General features: G+C 39.8%; 2 protein-coding genes across 4 annotated transcripts in view; both read left to right on the top strand.

Moving 5' to 3' along the window:
- The first annotated feature begins 2,427 nt into the window (after positions 1-2,427).
- Positions 2,428-7,754, top strand: LOC148722893 (neuropilin and tolloid-like protein 1). The gene is made up of 3 exons (XM_088734163.1): positions 2,428-2,739; positions 5,096-5,497; positions 6,762-7,754. Exons 1-3 carry the CDS (start codon positions 2,697-2,699, stop codon positions 7,127-7,129), a joined length of 813 nt encoding a protein of 270 aa, XP_088590289.1. The 5' UTR covers positions 2,428-2,696; the 3' UTR covers positions 7,130-7,754.
- Positions 7,755-8,326: 572 nt separating this feature from the next.
- The window catches only part of LOC111338478 (tolloid-like protein 1), a 104,245-nt gene continuing 93,216 nt past the window's right edge, over positions 8,327-19,355 (top strand). The window contains exons 1-7 of one of the 3 annotated variants that reach the window (XM_088734153.1): positions 8,360-8,846; positions 10,566-10,648; positions 10,965-11,000; positions 11,352-11,735; positions 13,130-13,483; positions 14,092-14,463; positions 15,662-17,931. In XM_088734153.1, coding sequence (XP_088590279.1) covers positions 11,414-11,735; positions 13,130-13,483; positions 14,092-14,463; positions 15,662-15,747 — 1,134 coding nt within the window. In that variant the 5' untranslated portion in view covers positions 8,360-8,846; positions 10,566-10,648; positions 10,965-11,000; positions 11,352-11,413 and the 3' untranslated portion in view covers positions 15,748-17,931. Of the gene's footprint in view, positions 8,847-10,565; positions 10,649-10,964; positions 11,001-11,351; positions 11,736-13,129; positions 13,484-14,091; positions 14,464-15,661; positions 17,932-19,355 lie in introns of those variants that run through there. The other 2 variants (XM_088734152.1, XM_022944997.2) reach the window with 2 other exon arrangements.

The raw sequence follows: 19,355 nt of genomic DNA, 5'->3' as shown, positions 1-19,355 counted from the left end.
TGCGAGCCCTTGTGCGAAGAGATGATGTGGTAACCTCCGAAAACGTTAACCAAGTAACGGATTTTAACAAACTGCGAGATGATGTGGCAACCTTCGAAAACGTTAACCAATTAACGGGGTTTAACAAAATAAGGATGTATTAAAAACAAGAATGTATATAAAAGTGGGTCTATTTTAATGAAAGGATTCCAACAGATTCAACGGGATACATGTACGGAGTATTTTTATGTTTTACAGATAATTGTTTAATGCTGTAATGATGGTTCACTTTCACAGGCTGCTACGAGAGGGTCGGAAAAATGATTAAACCGAAAAGTTTTCTCTGCTTCACGCGAAGGGGATCCGCCTGATGTGAAATAAAATGAAATGTGAATAATGCAAGGGTTTTCTTGGTATTCTTGTGCCATCCCTATAACATGTGTTTTATTATCTTTGCCAGACACAACGAACAAAAATCATCCACTTAGAAATGTGGGCTGCATCGATCCGAATATTGTCACATCTGACTGCTGTAACTTTGTGTGATGGTTTCAAGGGAGATCTTAAGCCACTATACTAAAAATAAGCTTCCAAACTGTTGCCCCAGTCCACGGCATCATCAACGAAAAGCTTGGAAGCTTATTTTTGATACAGAAGCTTAACGCTTTGACCCCTTAGAATGACCAGCATCTAATTTCTCCTTACAATATCACCCCTGAATCACACATTAAGGTCACGAGAATAAAGGAAATGATTATCAACTGAAAAAGTTGTCGATTGTTAAACAAATTCTCTTTGTCAGCACCTTAGGGAACGTACAAAGAACAGTATGGAGAATATGCATACTGATAATAGGGTGTAAAGGGGTTACGGCCTCACTCGGAACCAGTTATGTAATTACAATGCTACTTAGAGACAACATGCAACATGCAACATGCAACATGCAACATGCAACATGCAACGGTTCCTGTTGCTTGTGTGAAGATGTAAGAGACCAGTTGTCGTTTATCCCCCAGGGGGTGGGTGGGTGGAGGGTTTTGGGGGAGGATCACATGGTTTTCTGGAGAACGGAGGGGAAACAGTCGTCGCTAACAGTGTGTAAAAGGGGGGACTTAAGAAAATTGACTGCCATTTCACTGCCATGAGGGGGGGGGAAGGGTCATGAGAACATTAAAGAGCCCTAGGGGGTATCAGATAAATTTTATCGTAACACACCCAAAATCCCCCCCCAGCCTTTTACCGTAATGTGTCCAGTCCCTGATACGCATCCATTTCTGACAGCAGTAGTGCCGTGCATATCGAAATGCTTTACCTTCGGATTTAAAAGCAAAATATCTACAAATTAAACTCTATATCTATGAGGAGTCCCAACCTCGTTCCCAGGGCCTTTTCCCGCCCCACCCCAACTCCACCCCCAACTAAGGGAAAAGGCCCTGGAAACGAGGTTGTCAGGAGTCCATGACCCGGAGCGTACATCAGCGTAATGGACTCCTGACTGTATCCTGTCATTGGTAAAGACAAAATTGTTATCTTCCTTGCGGTCACGTAGATACAAGAACAATTGATTGTCCGCAAAAATCTGTCAGAACTTTCTTTCACGCCTGTCCTGTTTGAAAAGAGATTGCTCGGTGAGACAAAATGTCGGACTTCTCCGCTTAACTAATCAGATTTGGTATGTAATGTACTTTTCATCCGAAGAGGGCTTCAAATCCAACTGGTCGCTTCTCAGGGATGTAGCTTTCGGCAAAACTTCATCCATGTTATCCAAGAAACTATTAAATCGAACCCTTAGCGGGTCCATAGCCCTCTTTTATCGGAAAAGTGACCACAGATATGTCAGCACTCCAAACGGCGTTTCGAGGTAAATTAGATCTGTTTACTTTATCTAAGACAGCGAAAACACGCCAGAACAAGTTATTGTGGGAATTCTTCAGATTGCCAAGATTGTTCAGAGTTCCTAAGTTTTCGTCGAAAGCTGCAGAATGCAATACGTTCAGACACGCCCAGGAAAAACATGTAGAAAGAATGGAAGAATCTTTTAAACGATTATGGAATCCCACGGGAAGACTAGACAATCCCCTGACAAAACTGATATCGAAAGTTGGACTGATTGTTTTAAGAAGCTTGGACGAATAAGTTCGGCAACTTTAAGTTTATCTTCCAGTCATTAGCTACAAAATCCAATCAGATAATCCCTGAAAATAAAGAGCTTTAGTCGCAAACGCCCGATGACCCAACCGCAAAATATCCCCAAAAAAATCTTAAAAAAACAACAACAAAATGAAAAAGAACTTCTGATTGTTAAGGTTAAAAACTGTATCATTTTTCGCCGGATTACCTGAAGTGTCCTCTTAGCTTAAGAAGTGTGGGTTTTTTTATGAACTTTTGAGATTCAGAACGCTTTATCGTCGCATTTTTTTTCTAAAATGGGATGTTTGCTTTGGAATCCTACTTTGTAAACGTCAACTTGAACACAAGTAGACTTTTAGACTCATCTGGCGCTGGGTGGTGGTCTGAAAACAATCTGACCTTGATTTGTTTGCCTTGGTAAAGCAACTATTTTTTAAGCCTTCATTTACGTTTCGGCCGACATGGATGAGTATCGAGTTTCTGTGACCTGTGTCACTTCAAGTCTGTGAAAGCACAACATTGGTGCCAAATGATCCTTACGGAGTCTTTAAAACCGCAGCTCTCCAAGAGTTACTAATTCCTTCCCGATGGATTCTCTTTTCTCTCTCATTCTCGTGGCGATCGTTTCACGTAAGTACTTTAAGCAATTAAAATTTTTTACTTCGTTTTGAGTGAGACTTAACGTAAGCTTGCGCCGCTCTCAGAGTGTAAAGGTTCCTTCAGTGTGACATAATTTCCATTCTGCTGAGATCGGTTTGAAGCCATTCTTCGTCGCTGAACCCGAATCGTTTCATTGTTGTTAATAACCGCATACTTTGCACTGCCTAGCTGAGCTAATTTTCTCGGTATTTTCGTGGGCAAACAAAGGATTTAAACACAACAACATACTAATTTTCGTTTCAATGCCCGGCTCGTCTTTACCGAACAGAGAAACCAGCGTGTTGCAAGTTTGTCAGTTTCAAACCGAACTCAAGCTTTACTCTTCAGTCAAACCGAGGCGAGCATTTTCTCGAGTTCGGTTGGCTCATTTGCAGTACTTGGTGACTCGCCGCATGATTTGACGACTTGTGTCCTGTAAGCCATTCATTATTTATTATTTCTGTGAGCCATTCAGTTATTTGTGGTTTGCAAATGTTTCAAAAGGATTCAATACAGGAAACATCACAGATTATTATCTCATTTCTACCAAAGTAGTTTACTAGCGCGCAATTCGCCGAACGAGTAAACAAATACGGCTTTTCAACAAGGCGAGGTTGGCAAGATTGAAATACATTGAATATCGCTGGTTAAAGCAGTTTTTTTCTTTACTTCTCTGTAATGTTTCCGCTGTGCCATAAATAGTACAAAATAATCGACAATATTCATTCGTTCTCCGTTGGTGTTTGAGGTTTGTGGGGCAATTTTAAAGGTTAAATGAAGTCAGTGACAATCTAAAGACAATTGAGACTCCATCCACTTGGAATTCTGTCAGAGTTTACTCATGGTTTATTAAATTGATGTCAAAAAGTTATAGAAATGTATTAAGCTGACGTTAAGACCTTTAACCTTTTTGTTAACATAAGCCCTTATTTTAAATAAACTCTCAGATGGATCGCTCTACCGTGTCCACAAAAAAGTAATGGGATCCATATGCATCCGGCGCCGGTAAATGGACAGAAGCGTTATTATGTTGTATTCGCCGCGTCTTTAAGACTCCAATCCAAACTGCAAATTATTTTCACATGTTTTTCGATCTCACTCAACTTTTAAGATAGTAAACCAGGCTGATCAGTTAAAATCGTCCTGTTTTGATGACATACGTTGTGTAAGTCGACTCCAAATTGCTTTTTTTCTCCAATCAAAGTTTGGCCTGTTTGGCGCCTGAACATTAGGTGGTGTCAATAGGAATCTTTGAGCTATTCATCATCGTATCCCATCTCAAAGTTAAGTCGGTAAACGTTTTATTCTAATCCTGATGAAATTTATGTCTCAATAATGAACTAAATGGAGTGTTTATCTCTTTGTTGAAAAACAAACTCGTTGCTGCTGCTCGTGAAACTGTGGTAAGTGACACTGTTATTAATCAATGATCCATCATAATCTCCAGGCGCGCTAGCTAGGCCGGCGCCACACAGGTCATGCGTTGTGTCAATCAATATCCAAGGGGGGAGGAGTCGGGGGGTCCAAATCCGGCACTTTTCTCTCTGTTTCCCCATCATACAGTCCATGGCATTCCTTAAAATGACAATAGTCTGGCTAAAGAATAGCTTTACGGGTCAGAACCAATTCTTAGAATCTTAATCTTAGGAATGGTACAACGATTTTTATTTGGAACCAGTTGCTATTGGGGCTTTTAAGAAATGGGCCTTTGATCACCAAATTACTCGCTGACATCACAGAGGAATAAAGGAAATGGCGGTAAGTTCGGATCCCCCCTCCCCCCCCCCCATCAGACCTGTTGGTACATTTTACCACTCATCTGAAACTGAAGTTCTTCCAACAACAGATCTCATATCACTCTTTAGCTTTAAGTATTGAAATTTTACTTCTCTTGAAATGTTACTTTACTTATTGAGGATTTTGTAATGAAAAAAAGACAAAAGAATCTGTCGTTCTGAGTGAAAGTTTTGGAACTAGTGAAAATTGGTTAAATTTCGCCATGCTTTTTCTTAAGGAATCCTTTTTTTTGGGTGTATGTATTTTCAAAAAATTTAGCTGGGGAATGGAAATACACCAAGAGGTAAGTCTATATTCTCTTAAGGTCATGGTCTCTTGTTGCAAGTTCGTAATTTTACCGAGACTTTTTTTTTATCAACTTATGCCTCTCTTATTTGCATTGAGGGAATGTTCTGAAGGCTGCTCGCCAGATGCAAATTTAAACACTCCAACTATAGAAATACACGAATGTTAAGATAAGTTAATGTTCTTTTGAGCTCATGGTCTCCGGTTCCAAGTTCGTAATTTTACCCAGACTTGTTTTCTCGACCAATGGCTCTCTTATTTGCAGTGAGGGAAACTTCTGAAGGCTGCTCGACAAACCGCACTACAGACGAGAATGATAGAATTGAAATCAGGGAACAGAAAGGTGAGCTTTCGAGCCCAGGATATCCTGATTTCTTCAAGGACGACATCCAATGCACTTGGTACATATACGTCAAGAGGAGACACTCTATTAATCTCGAATTTGAGTTCTTTGATTTTGGAGATTCCCCTTCGTGTTCAGACAATCAGGAAGTTGCACATGTGGAGGTGCGTGACGGAGTTCACCTTGATGGTAAGCGGCTCGGTTTGTTCTGTGGTCACGCAACACCTGAAAAGATCTCTACCACTGGCAACGAAATGTGGGTGAGATTTAAGGCAAACAAATACAGATCTGTGAAGTTTAAGGCGAAATACAGAGCTGTTAAAGGTGAGTCTAGTTTAGAGCACAGGTGTTCAGGAAAAGATGGAGATAAATTTCTATTCCTGACTCAAAATAAAATATAGATGTCTACTCAAGGGTAACTCAGTTCGGACCACAGTTTTAGTCCGGTATAAAAAATGTGTTATAGTTGAATATAAGGAGTCACAGAGGCGGATCCAATAATTTTTGATTGGGGAGGTCCAAACTTTGGTTCAGAAAGGACCGTTGGACTCTTTTGAGGCAAATTACTTCTCCCCTACACCCCCTCCCACCAGTCGCGGTTGCACGTTATAGTTCCTTGGTCGCTTACCGTTTACCTGGATTCATTAAAAAGATCAGCCAGTCAAAAAGTGATATACGATCCTGTCGATGTAAGAATTTCAATTTCAAAGTTGTAAGCGTCAGGTCTGTTGGGGGGGGGTCCGGACCCCCCGGACCCCCCCCTCGATCCGCCACTGACTCATATATATCTGTAAGAAAGGAAAGCACTGTTCTAACTATGGCTACTTAAAAGTTAAGCCTAAACCTCTCTGGACGTTATTATAAAAGCTTTGTTTGTGTTCTCTTCAGCATATTACAGACGATTGGTGCGTTAAACGCAATCAGCAGTGGAATTTTTACTCTGTTGTCGAGTTCTCGATCTCAGAGAAAGCGTAATTTGGTGATCTAGGCCACACGTGTTGGGATGTTGTTCTGCACATTGAAGGAGTAGAACAAGAAACCATAAAATTGTCATCTTCACCAAAACAAATTTGTAATGCACTGGAGTTTCGAGTAGTCAAAAAAGTGAAGATTCCAGTCCAATAACACAACCATTTAAATTTCAATATGGAGTTGAGCACATGGCAAAAAGCGCCCAACGCGCATAGGCAACCGTGTATATATGATACGACATGTCAAAAGTATTCCTGAAATTATGTCACTGAAAGTTTTTCCATTTTCCATTGAGAAACGAAACCTTCCGAAACTTAGACTATGGAAGCCACGATCATATCTTGCTTAGCAGCCTGGCCAATTACCTTTGACGTAACAAAGAGAGATAAAATTTGTATGGTTTCTGAGTATAATTCACCTTTAAATCTTCTTGTTTACGCTGTATCGTGCTTTGATGAAGTCCCTGATACCCTAAAATACTCATTTCAGAGCATTTATCACTACCTACTCGATTTATAGTTGAAAAGCCTGGCTAAACGACTCGCTAAGTAAAGGTTTTACAAAGGGGACACATTTCGTATTTACTGATTTATTTCCGTTTTCTTTTCTAACACAGACCCTCCTCCTTTGATACTGGTCATCACAGGTGTATCAACTATGGTTGGTTTGATGATGATTTTGTTATTATTAACTCTTTACCTTAAACGAAAACATAGAAATTCGGACGAAGAAAATTCTTTGACACCTGACCCTGAAAACCAAGAAAGCGAACAGAACTACAAGGTTGGCGCAGCTACAACAACCGGGGAACACATAGATCTTCAATTCTCTTCTGTAATGGAGAAAACGGACATGCGCAAGGAGTCATTATCAGAGCAGGAATTGCTCACATTGCAATGTACTTCATGTAATGGAAATGAAAGGAAACAGTCGCAGTCGCATGGTACTTTTTCGCGGGAAAATCTCACACCTATTGCGGAGTAAACCAATCAAAAACCACCATTTTAGCTTGCGCAATAACAAGTTATGGTCGGCTTTCCAACGACACAATCAGGGAAAAAAAATTAAGATTATGTATCTTATAACTCATTAGTGATACGCCCAACAAGATGGCTCAGGTGTGAAAACCTTTCCCGTTCAAATAACGCTAAATTTCTTCTGGCCTGAATTGAACGCAAAGAACACATACAAGGACCTTGATGTTGATTTATTTAAACGATCTAGATCAAAGGGACATTGTTCTTCGCGATGCGGATAACGATTGAGACATCTTTTAATATTCCTGCTCCAAAATACCGCACACCTTCCTTGACTTAAATATGAGGTGTGAACTGCCAAAAACCAGAATTTGAAACTGAAGGAAAATGTCTTCTCTAATTAACTCGAATTCATAAAAGGACGGGCTTACCCTGAAACGACAAATGAGTACATTTGTGGTTTGAATAATCTTCAAATTGTCGCATGTTTTACTGTAAATATACTCTGTAAATATACTCTGTAAATATATATGATACTTGAGTCGCACCATCAAAAGCGGCTCGCAGATGGCTGCATATAATTATTCAGTTATGGCTTGCTCCCTTACAATAAAGCTATTTTTTTCTCTCGATCCAGAAAATGTAGGGAATCACACTTTAGCTGGCTTATAAGGCGTAAACGCAGTGCTAAATTTCTCTATCATTTCCCTTTGTCTGAAAACGTGGAAATCCTTAAAAAAAAAACGAAGCTGTTACGCGCTGGACAGAATCGTCAAAACTCCATCAGATGTTCGTGTGACCTAAAATCAATTGCACATTGGCTTGACATTTGGATCGGCGGGGAAAGGGAGCGGGAACCCACGAAAAGGGGTCTTTATAAAAATTAATGAGCTTATTACCCAAGATAACACAGTCTTCCGGTTAGCTCAATAGGTTAGAGCGCCGGATTGTGTTGTGCGGGAGGTGGAGGGTTCGAGCCCCGGCCGGACCAATACTCATGGCCTTAAAATAAGTGAGGAGAATTTGCTACCTTTCTATAATCAAGAAATGGATAGATATTCTAGTCTTCTTGGATAAGGACGAATGAATTGTAGGCCCCGTCTCCTACAGGGTTAGGGGTAGGAGACGTTAATTTCCCACGCAGGAGACTACTGTGTGGTGGATGTCCTCCCCTGGGTGGGATGGGTGGGTGAAAAACCCCTTACTGGGAGTGGTGAATTAACCTATGTATATGTATATGTATGTAGAGTCCATATCGAGCTCAGTTTGGCTGGAACTAAATATTCTTTGGCGCCTTCTTTTAACTATATTGCGTTCTTTGCAAACAAAAAGCCCCCCTTACCCTCCCTCCTGGGGAGAACTTTTTGAAGAAAGGTATTTACCACTAACGAGTCACTTTTGCAAAGAGGGTATAAAGTGGCGCTAGTTTCCTGGTTATTTTGTTATTTTGTAATGCTGCACCAACTCCCTAGAGAGAACTAACAATAGAAGTGGATTGGCTTCAGTGATCTTACTTGGCATCTAATATACGGAATACGAACAAAAAGATTATTCAAAATATGTCAAACACGCTCCGAGTGCTTGTAAAATTTATGATGCGGAACGCGTTGATACTAAGGACTTGTTGAAAAATTTTAAAGCTCTCGATTAAAACCACGATCCTTATACCGTTTGTGTCATGATGGACAGCCAAATGGTTGTGAATTTCCTGGCCTCTTTATTTGGTGAGTACTCTATAACTGTTTTGGACTCCGTAGCGCTTTGCCTTTAACTTAATTGTTACGTGTTTGACCAGAGTGTAAACAATTGTATAAGTCACAAGACGATGCATGGATCTTGATGGATCAATGCGTAGTACAGTATATAAATGCCATGCTTACCCAATGCCAGTTCTAAAACTGCTAAAACTGGTTGAACAAGGAGAAAACTGTTTACTAAAAGTTATACGAATATCGGGTGGTTACCTTGACTGATACACGGAAGATGCAGTCAAGATTTAGTGTAGATTCGACGAGCTAAATTTTTATTCGGTTAAAAGTAGTCCGTTGACATAATAGATCTGAGAAATCTTTTTTTTAGCTTCGGTCCAGATTTAGACTGGTAGAAGATTGACAACCCTTTTTCACAAACGTATTCGATTTTCGATTTTTTTTTTTTGAAGGAGCGTTTCCCAGTTTGAAATCATGACAGCTTCGCTATCGATAAGGAACCGTTGAACGGTTGAATATTAAGTAATTTGGTTGTAACATAGTTAGTATATTAACTATGGTTGTAACTTCTGTAAGCAATTAAGCTGCAGACGAGAGATTACACGGTTACATCAACGTCTTATTAGGACGTAATGACCTTTAAACGAAAGAGGTTTTTCAGCTTCCTTCATGTAGCGGTGAAACTTAATATCTTCTAGTGAATGTCGTCGAAGTTTTCATTATATTTAATTTTCCTCTTTAAAAGCCACTGGAGTGATTGTACACTTTCGCGCAAACGTCAAGGTTGTGCAACGCTTGGTAAAAAGAAATATTTCGTGGAAGTGCTAAATTAACGTCGTCGATAATGCAACACGAAAAGGTTTCAAATTATTTTAATGTTACCTGAATTGTGCCTCATAAATAAACTAATATTGATAGATGGCCGAATTCCGGTTTCAACATGTACTAAATTAATTTTCCTTGTTTTTTTTTCTTGTCCCTGAGCAAAGAAAGTACGGTTGGGTAAATGAATTTGGATCTCAATTTCATTGCTAAGAAAGACTCAACTGAGGTGATAAGCGGCGAAAGTTTGCGGACTTCTCTTCAAAGTTCAGCAGAACCACGACCGTCTGAGTCACTGAATATGCAAATTTTTATGGTGTGCATGATCTGAGCGCGTGCCGAAGGTTCTCATGCACAATAGGGGATTACAACGAATAAAGAGACCCTTGTAAATCATTGGACTAGACATAATCTCCCCTGAAGGGAGATGGTTTTTTAGACTTATGACGGATAGTTAAAAGTGCCAAAACTCTCCAGGTTTGGGAAAGGTAGCATATAATTCTTAACACTGAACCTAGCTGACCCCATGTCCAGAGGAGTGGGTTTCCATAATTTGTTTGTGGAAAATGTTAAACGTATGTTTCAAGTCAGTGGCTTAGCTATTGAGACGCGATCACAAGTTTGTGAATAATTCTTGATGCTCGCATCGGTCTTACCAATAACCTTTTGTGGGAAAAGTATACCTCTTTCTTCATTTCCTACATTAAGCATTATTTATAAGAATTTAATAATTACCACGTGTTTAAATCGCCAAGAGTACCCTACCTGGGTTAAAAATTCAACTTTGAAGGCCGCCATTTTGAAATCAACCTTTGTAACCAGCCGCGCAAGCACCATGCGCTGTGCACTAACAACATCTACAAAGCACTGTGCATTAACTACATCTATAAAGAAAAGTTTATAATCTTATAGACCGAGGATGCCTCTCTGCGCGGCTGCCAATTGTTCGAAAAGATTTCCTGTGACGGAAGAGGTTTGAGACAATTACGTCACGGGTAAGCAGTCAGGCCGCTTAGCAAGATTCTTGCAACGTTTGTAAATAAGATTCAGGTGCTCTTGAAGTTAAAATAAATTTCGGATGATTAGATGCTCTCTGAAAGCTAAAATCACATCTAAAGTTATAACTTCACACTTCCCTTTTGGTAACGGATATTAAAATTACATGGTTTCTGCAGCACACGTATATACCTTCAGCTTGAATCTATACTCATATCAGCTATTGGCCGACTTAATTTGTTGCACTCTTAAATAACCAGTAAGACTTTTGTTTTGCACCTGAAATGAAATGGTGTTTATGATTTATCTACACAGCTTTCATTGTAATCTTGCAAACGACAAATTCTTCAGGTAAGTTCAATTATATAAACTATCATAAAGTTTTCTCTTTGGAAAACCATTTCTTATCAATTATATATGTACAGTACCGGGAGGTACGGTGGCCTCATGGTTAGTGCACTCGACTCCGGATCGAGTGGTCCGGGTTTGAGCCCTGGCCGCTATTGTGTTCTTGAGCAATACACTTTACTGTGATGGAGTAGCATCCATCTAGTGGGGCGTAGAAATGCCCATGGTCGCTTCATGCTACGGAAACCGGAGTTAAGCGCCAGCCTGATGGGCCACTTGGCTCGCATCCAGACTCTTATGGCGTAAAGTAGGTTGAGAAGTATCTAAAGATGTATTTTCGTTTACCATCTCTAGCACAACGAACGAGTTGCAGCCGATTTAAGAGAAATATCACATTCAACGCAAATGGCAAATCAATGATCTTTCAAAGCCCCTCTTATCCGGGCCAATACATTGTGAATCTAAACTGTACCTACCTGTTCAAGGCTCCTGAAAACCATAGGATTGAGTTGTCCTTCAGCTCCTTTCAATTAGAAGGTGCTTCTCCGCAATGTGGGAATGATTATATTGTCGTCAGAGACGGTTCAAGTAAGGAGAGCCCATTGATCAAAACGTTCTGCGGATCAAACAAGCCAGCTCCAATTATTTCTTCTGCAAATTCACTCTACCTTTTCTTCGTTTCGAATGAAAGAGAAGCCTTTGTTGGATTCAATGGATCTTACAGAGTTATTGATGAAGGTAATTCTAAATAGAATAATTTTCAATTGTGTGTCCAGAGACTGATTTGGGACTGCTTTGGTTTTACTTCGCACTGTGATTGGTCCAGAAAACTCGCGTCACTTTCTCAATACAAATCTTAAGCCAATCACAACTTGGTCGCCCGCGTTTTCGCGCGCTTTTCCGCCCTTTAGGCAGTTTGGTTGTTTTTACTTTGAGTTCTCATTGGCTCCTAAAGCTACCCTTCTTCCTTTTGAGCATGCGTTGTTCTTACTTGAGTTTAGTCTTTGTGACACCTAACCGAAAACGGCTTTAACTGCCAGGCCTGATTTGTCTCCGTATAAAATATGTTCATGCGACGTGGTATAAATTAACATCTTTTCATGTAACATATAAGCACATTAACATTGCACATCACGAGTGATTAGCGCGCATGCTGATAATTCGAATGACCACTTTTTCTTTGTAGCCAGATTGAGCTCGCCAGCGAGTTAAGTCAGTTGTCATTCTTTCATAGACTAGGATGTTAAATAATCGATTTTCACTTTCTTAGAATCGACAAGAAACTTTGTCATTCATTCTAGTAGAAAGAAAACAAAACAAAAACGAGCCAATACAAAAAATCAAACCAGGGAAAAAAACTAACGAAAAACAAAATTGAAAGAACATTTGAGTCTCTAATGCACGCAATGCAATTACCAGAAACTCGTAAATATGATTGCCGACTGTACAAGTAATCAGGGATTCTATTTTATCCAGAAGGTGCCATAGCTTATAAGGGACATTATGGATTTCCAAATCTCATTTAAAATTTTCTTTTTTAGTGGACAAACTGATAGGGTTGAATTCCAGCCCTGGGTCCAGTTGTTCGAAGGCCGATTAACGCTAACCAAGGTTTAAATTTTAATCCACGTTTCCGGCTTATTTCTATTCAAGAACCTTTTTGGGAAGATTTTCCTTATTCGTTTCAGAGCACCCAATCATAAGATTGTAGACAAAAATAGTTGAACTGAATTTTCTTTCGAAGCTTTCAGATCTGAAATCAAATTTCACACTAACCTTGGGCTATCTTAACCCACCGTTGAACAACTTGACCCTAGCTTCGAGTTGAGAACCTTTTCCCTATTTTGAAGTTGTTAGATCTTCCTTACTCTTCACAGAAAATCAAACAGCTTTAATCCTTTAAAACCAAAAATCAGTATGCATATTCTCCATACTGATCTGTATACATTTCCTAAAGTGCTGACAAGGAGAAATTGGTTGACAATCAAGAGCTTCTTTAATTGGTGATTATTTCCTTTATTGCCATGACTTTTCTGTTTGATCCGGGGGGATATTATGAAGAGATATTAGATAAAAGCCACTCTAAGGGATTCAAAGGGCTAACTACTGAGAGGTTTGAATGTCTCTTCCAGTTGAGATCGCCGAATGCACCAAAGGAAAAACAATTCCTCCACTTTTCACTCGTGGGTACCTCACATCCCCGACGTTCCCAGCTAAGTATCCACCAAACAGAGAATGTTCGTGGACACTCCAGGCCCCAGCCGGCCACTTCATGAAATTGGTCTTCCGTGTGTTTCAGACCGAGTGCCCCGACGATAATGTTGTCATTCGAGACGGCGATCAAAATGGCCAGGTGTTAGGTCAGTTTTGTGGTGAGCGCGAATTACCAGTCTTCCGCGGTCGAAAATTGTGGGTGTCATTCAAATCTGATGGATCATTTGCCTTGGCAGAAAATGGCTTCAATGCTACTTTCGAATCACTACCTTGTAAGTATTCCACTCGCCAGGGAAAGTCGATGTAACTTAGGGGCTAAGTTTCTAAAGAAACTGAGGTGCTGCGTCGGTGGAGGGTAAAACAAGAGAATTCCGTTTTAACAACTGAGTGAGGAGTTTTTAAAGCTAACTTGTCACTCCAAAGCCGAATACAGTGGAATCTCGATTTAACGAAGTGCCAAGGGACTGGGGAAATCGGTTCGTTGTATCGAGGTTCTGTGGTATACATTTTACTGTAACTTTAGCCGGGCTGAAACTGAAGTATCGTTATACCGAGGACTTCGTTATATAGAGGTTCGTTAAATCGAGTTTCCACTGTAATAGGTGATTGTGCAGTCACGGATCGGCCAGGAGTGAAGAAGTCCTGATTAGGACTGTTATCGTTGATTGTGACTCAAGTTTTAACAACCTGAGCGGAATTCTTCATCAGAGAGAAAACAAACTGTTAAAATTTGACATCAGACAACAAACGTCTTCAAACTGCTCTCGCCCGAACGACTGAGCAACACGATCTTTTTTATTGGTCAGGGTTTGAACAGTTATTTCACAGTCATGACTGATTTTTTTGAGTTTATTTAAGTCAATTTCTTGTTGTTTTTCAGTTAAAGGCCACATTACCGACCACTGTATTGGAGGAAGCAACCCAATTATCAACGCTTCCGTTCCGGGTACCATTTCTTCCCCCTGGATGTCCGAACTGTATCCTAACAACATGGACTGCACTTGGAGACTTCAGGCCCCCGTAGGAAAGAGAGTAAATCTTAAATTTGACATATTTGATTTAGCGAAACCTTGCGGCGCGGACTTTGTTGAAGTTAGTGACGTCACTGCTGACGAAACCCGCTCGAAGGGTAAATATTGCGGAAATTTTCCGGATACCACATCTGCTGGTGAGGAAATTGACGTGAGATTTGTTTCTAATTCTCGAGGGCGCGAGAAGGGATTTGTCATGAAATACGAGGCTGTCAATAGAGGTAAGATTTTACAGAACAATTTAGGTATTTATCTGTGTAAAACACTCCGGCGGTGAATACTAGAGCGAGGTAAGGAAAGGTACGTTAGGTCTGTAATAGAGGCAAATTGGATGGGGGTTACCCTTCAGCATTTCATCAGATTTCACTGACAATTCGCGCGTTTAAATGAGCGAATTGGTGGAGGGAGGCCTGGTGAAAATGAACTGTTTTGCCCAAGAACACAACCTGATCCGGCCAGGTCTCGAACCCGGGACCCCTCGACCCGGAGTCTGATTCCTCTCCCACACGAGAACGAGGTCATGTTATAATATGATTTTCATCCTCAAAGTGTCTCCACGCAAGCGCCATCTTTCAAGTGTGAAATTTCTCCAATGAATCAAATTACGTGCCGCACATCTCCTTTCGAAGACATGAGGGACTTGAGCCTCAGCTTATATATGACGTAAACTGAAAGTTCATGTTTTATCCACGATTAATGATTATTGTCTTCTACTTGTCAAATAGTACTTGCCCCATAATCAGCCAATTTAGCGGGCCGTATTTCACTGTACGGCAACGTAAACTAAAAAGTTCGTTAGAATTAAAATATTCCCCCTCTATTTGAACCTAGAGATTTATTAGATATCTTACTAACCTTCATCCGCAAAGTATATTACAGAGCCTTGCTTTTTCCGCTCGGATTTATGGCTCGCGCCCTTTTAAGCTTGAACAAATTTATTAGTTGTTATTTTAGGTGAGTCTGAGTCTTAAGAGCTGCGACTTATGTGAATCAGGCTATGTTTCTGAAAAACCGAGCTTCATTTGGCCTCATTAAGCTCAAGATCTTTATGTTTCTCTTACTAATGGCCATGATATCCGTGGCTTCCCCCGTGACTCCGTCATTGGACAATGCAACTTAAGACTTTTCATTGGCTCAGCCATTATGGTATATGAGCCAATATATCATAATCTAACATCTGTACATTGTAACATCCGGTTTCTTCTTACAAAATAAAGTCGAGAAGATTTGTCTAATATCTTGGGGGAGTTTTTTTTTTAATAAAACAATTATTCCACTCGTGCTTGTTGGATATGAGATGATTATAGCCAACTCGGCGCTACGCGCTTCGTTGGCTATCTATCATCTCATATCCAACGCGCGCTCGTGGAATAATTGTTAAATATACGTCATTTTGAAATCTGCCTTGTTTTGCTTCAGGATTTCAATTGGCCTCTTCAATGATAGGATGCTTTGGTCTTTACGCCCTCGCAATTCTCACACAAGTTTATTTTATCACTGGATGAGCAAGGACCTACATGGATGTTGAATACTTCGACGACTTCCGTCACCAATGTAATGTCTTTAAACACAACCTCCTTCACAAGTACTCTGTACTCACTTTATTGTCTTCCAAGGAATCAAGTTGTCCTCCTAAATTTTTTTTTTATTATTATTGTTTTCGAAAAGAACTACGAATCTCCTTGCAGTAATAGAAGGTAAACTAATAAAATTAGAGACCGGGGGTCTCTGTTATATTCGCCTTTATTTGATTGTAAACTGTTTAGCAGTCTGGTAAAGTTCCCCGTACGGTGTTGTAAAGCGCCATGGATTTAAGATATGAGCGCTCTATAAATAAAAGTTATTATTATTATTAATATTGTTATTATTATTATTATTATTATTATTATTGTTATTATTATTATTATTATTGTTATTATTGTTATTATTATTATTATTATTATTATTATTATTATTATTATTATTATTTGTCGCCCGGGGGAGCTAGAGTGGGAAGGGGAGGATGATCAATAGTGACAGGTCCCTTAAAGCCGGAAATAATCTGTTTTCTTCTACCATGTTGCTGTGTCTGTATACGTGAGGGGGAAGGGAGAGAGGTCACAGTCTTAAGTCAGGCTCAATCGCATCTGTTTAAGTATAAATATAAATCTTTCTCTGATACGTGCCAGAAAAATATAGGTTTATGCCTATAAACCGGGATTATCATCAAATTATATGATTACTCCTGGCTTCAAACGATCCACCGAGTTAAATCCGTCCGCTCTCGATGCCTATGCAGTGGCAGATCGATCCTAGTCTCCTTCGCAGCCGCTCGGGCTGGAGTCACGCAACGCTACCCGGGGAGCGTTGCGTGACTCCGGCCCGAGCGGCTGCGAAGGAGACTAGATCGATCCAGACTTGAGCTAAGGAGGGGGGTGGCTTTTGTGTGCGTTTACACCGCCAGCTTTTGTTTGTTCTGCGAGTTTTTTTTTACCCAAAATAAGTGGAGGCCCCGGGCCCCTCCCCTAGATCCGCCACTACAGGATAGTGCATTCGGGCTTTGCCTTCATCGTGATAGGCATCTCGAGCGGATAATCTAATGTTAACTATTCGTTAAATATTTTTATTTTGGTAAGCCTATTACAAACTGCAGTTACAAAATTTCTTATCAAGCTACGATGGCCAAAGAGAAAGAATTTTTATTATGATTTAAAGATACTGGAAAAAAGAAATTTTTAGCGTAATACATCTGAAGTGTTACTGTAGGTGTACTTTAGAGGCAGACAAGCAGTCAACGACTAGCTAGGTAGATTTGTGCGGCTGAGAACGGAACCTAAACAAAATTTGGGTGGGGCTTTTAGCGTGGGCTCACTGCTGAGGGGTCCCGGGTAAGAGGCGTGATAGTAGGACAGAAAGCGTTACTCAGCTACCAAAGAAAAGGTCACACTTCTCTCTCACCTCTAATTCACGCGTCACTCGTTCACAATCGAGGCTTAAAACTTCCAATGCTTTTTCTGGGACTCAAAAAAGTGTTCTTTTTGTACTGTTCATGTCTGGTGGCGATCTAGAGCCAAAGTTCAAGAAATTAATCGTATACATTAACAATAAAAGATTTGACACTGTGACGGGTTACCGGTTAGTTTCCCTATTTTCGTGTGTTATCTCCGCTTAAGTAACTTAAATTTGCAAGTAACCAATCAGGAGTCATGTCTATCCTCATGATATCATACGATATTAAGTGACTGACCTGGTATCACCGTTGCAGGTAAATAAAATTATATTGTGATAGGCATTATATCGAAATTCCGTAAGTTATGGAAACCGGAAAAAAATTCGGCGCAGTACTCTGCGGTGTCACTGCAGGCAGTAAAAGAGTAGCAAATTTGCGGGAGTGAGAATAGAATCTTTTTTGTTGAGGCCTTAAGAGGCCTCATAGCCAAGGAGTCTCAGTTAGCGGAATAAACATACGTTACCGAGGAAATAGATAACAGATCAGACTTCTCTCTCGGTTTTTTTTTTCAACGAAGTTCTTATTCATAATTTCAACTCCCATGAGTGACTATGACATATTTTCTTCTTACAATGTCAGGCAAACAAGTAACGAGGATAAAGAAAAGTATCATAAGCCCTTTATCAGTTGATCCAATACCACATTTACGGTTTATATAAAATGTTCAACTAAAATGTTAATAAATGTTACTGAAAGGTTATGATTTTAGAGATTTCTCTGTTGTTCAGCTCTGAAATTATACTAAAACAATTATCCGCCTCAGGTTCGGTGAATATTGTCAAATAATCCCCTCGACTTCGTCTTGGGGATTATTCGACGATATTCACCTCGCCTTCGGCGAATAATTGTTAAATATAAGGAACCGCTCGACCAATCAGATAGCTGGAAACTCCTTGTTCAGCTCTGAAATTATACTAAATATATATTTTTTTTTTTCTTTGTAAATATGACGTAATTCAACTTTTGGGTTGCAAAATTATATAAATAAACTATCTCATCTATCTATCATTTCCGGCCTCAAAACGACGATTAGACTCTCCTAGAACTATTCAAGTATAACAATCCCCGTCCATTTCTTGGCTACCAGCTTGCACGAGAATTTTAGGGATAATGACGTCACAAAGCTACGCGCGGTCATTTTGCAGTTTGAGTAATGGCGGACGTTGAGTCAGGGAGAAAAAGTCTAAAAGGAAAAGACTTCTACTTCGAATTTTCATTCCACATTTCGTGAGAGTGGTAAGTAAGGATTCTAAAATGTGAAAAATCTGGCAAACTCAAAATTTGGTCACAGTAGCACTTTAAGAAATAGCCGTAAAACTTATCAGACCCTCTATCAAGCGGTCACCCACGGGGAATGGCGGGTGGCCGCTGAATACAGCTTCCAAAGAATAAGGAACATACAAAAAACACGATAAACATAGCCATTTTATGCCATAATTGACTACTTGAGGTACAAAAGTTCGTTAAAAAATACTACTGATTGATTTCGGGAAAGAAATATGGATTAAGTTTTACTGAAAAGATTTTTCTTTGTTCTATGACCTTTCAATACAGGTGAATTGGAATACAAACAGGCCCCTGAGACTCAATCAAACCTCTTCATAGAGGTGACCGCTAAATAGAGGTGAAAATGATCATGATTAAGAGAAAAATACTCGACAACTGACCGCTTAATAGAAGATGAACGCTTAATTTAGTACTGCTAAAGGCAGGCTCGACTGTTCTACGCATGTTTTTTTTTTCCCTGAAAAAGTGTGTTGTTAGCCACGTATTTTTCTCGCTTATTTGTTGTAAGTCGGTGAAGGTTATTAAAAATTGTTTGGTTATTAAGTCTCCTGAACATTAATTTAAGAAACTTACTCTTCATTTTATATTGCTATATTCTTGACAGATTTGCGTGCAACCACTTCTTAAGGTGGCTCGTACCGGTTTTCATCTTTTTGATGGTTTGTAACTTTGAAAGAATACAACAGAAAGACTGACCAAGGCCAGTTGAACGCTTTTACGGGGTTGAATTATATAATAATTGGTTATCCAAAAATAGGTGTCATTTCGTCATCAGCAGTTTCCATGGCAACGCTTCGTAAGCTTATGCAGACGCATTTTTTACCTTGTGGCTTAAAT

Source organism: Stylophora pistillata, chromosome 9 (genome assembly GCF_964205215.1).
Source record: "Stylophora pistillata chromosome 9, jaStyPist1.2, whole genome shotgun sequence".
Lineage (NCBI taxonomy): Eukaryota > Metazoa > Cnidaria > Anthozoa > Scleractinia > Pocilloporidae > Stylophora > Stylophora pistillata.
Note: the sequence above shows the minus strand (reverse complement) of the source record. Positions and strands in the feature narration are given on the sequence as shown.

Bases quoted from the DNA above. Each gene is read 5' to 3' on its own strand.
- LOC148722893 (XM_088734163.1), top strand. From the start codon at position 2,697: ATGGATTCTCTTTTCTCTCTCATTCTCGTGGCGATCGTTTCAC. The intron at 2,740-5,095 runs GTAAGTACTTTA...TCTTATTTGCAG, and splicing joins TCTCGTGGCGATCGTTTCAC to TGAGGGAAACTTCTGAAGGC. The intron at 5,498-6,761 runs GTGAGTCTAGTT...TTTCTAACACAG, and splicing joins GAAATACAGAGCTGTTAAAG to ACCCTCCTCCTTTGATACTG.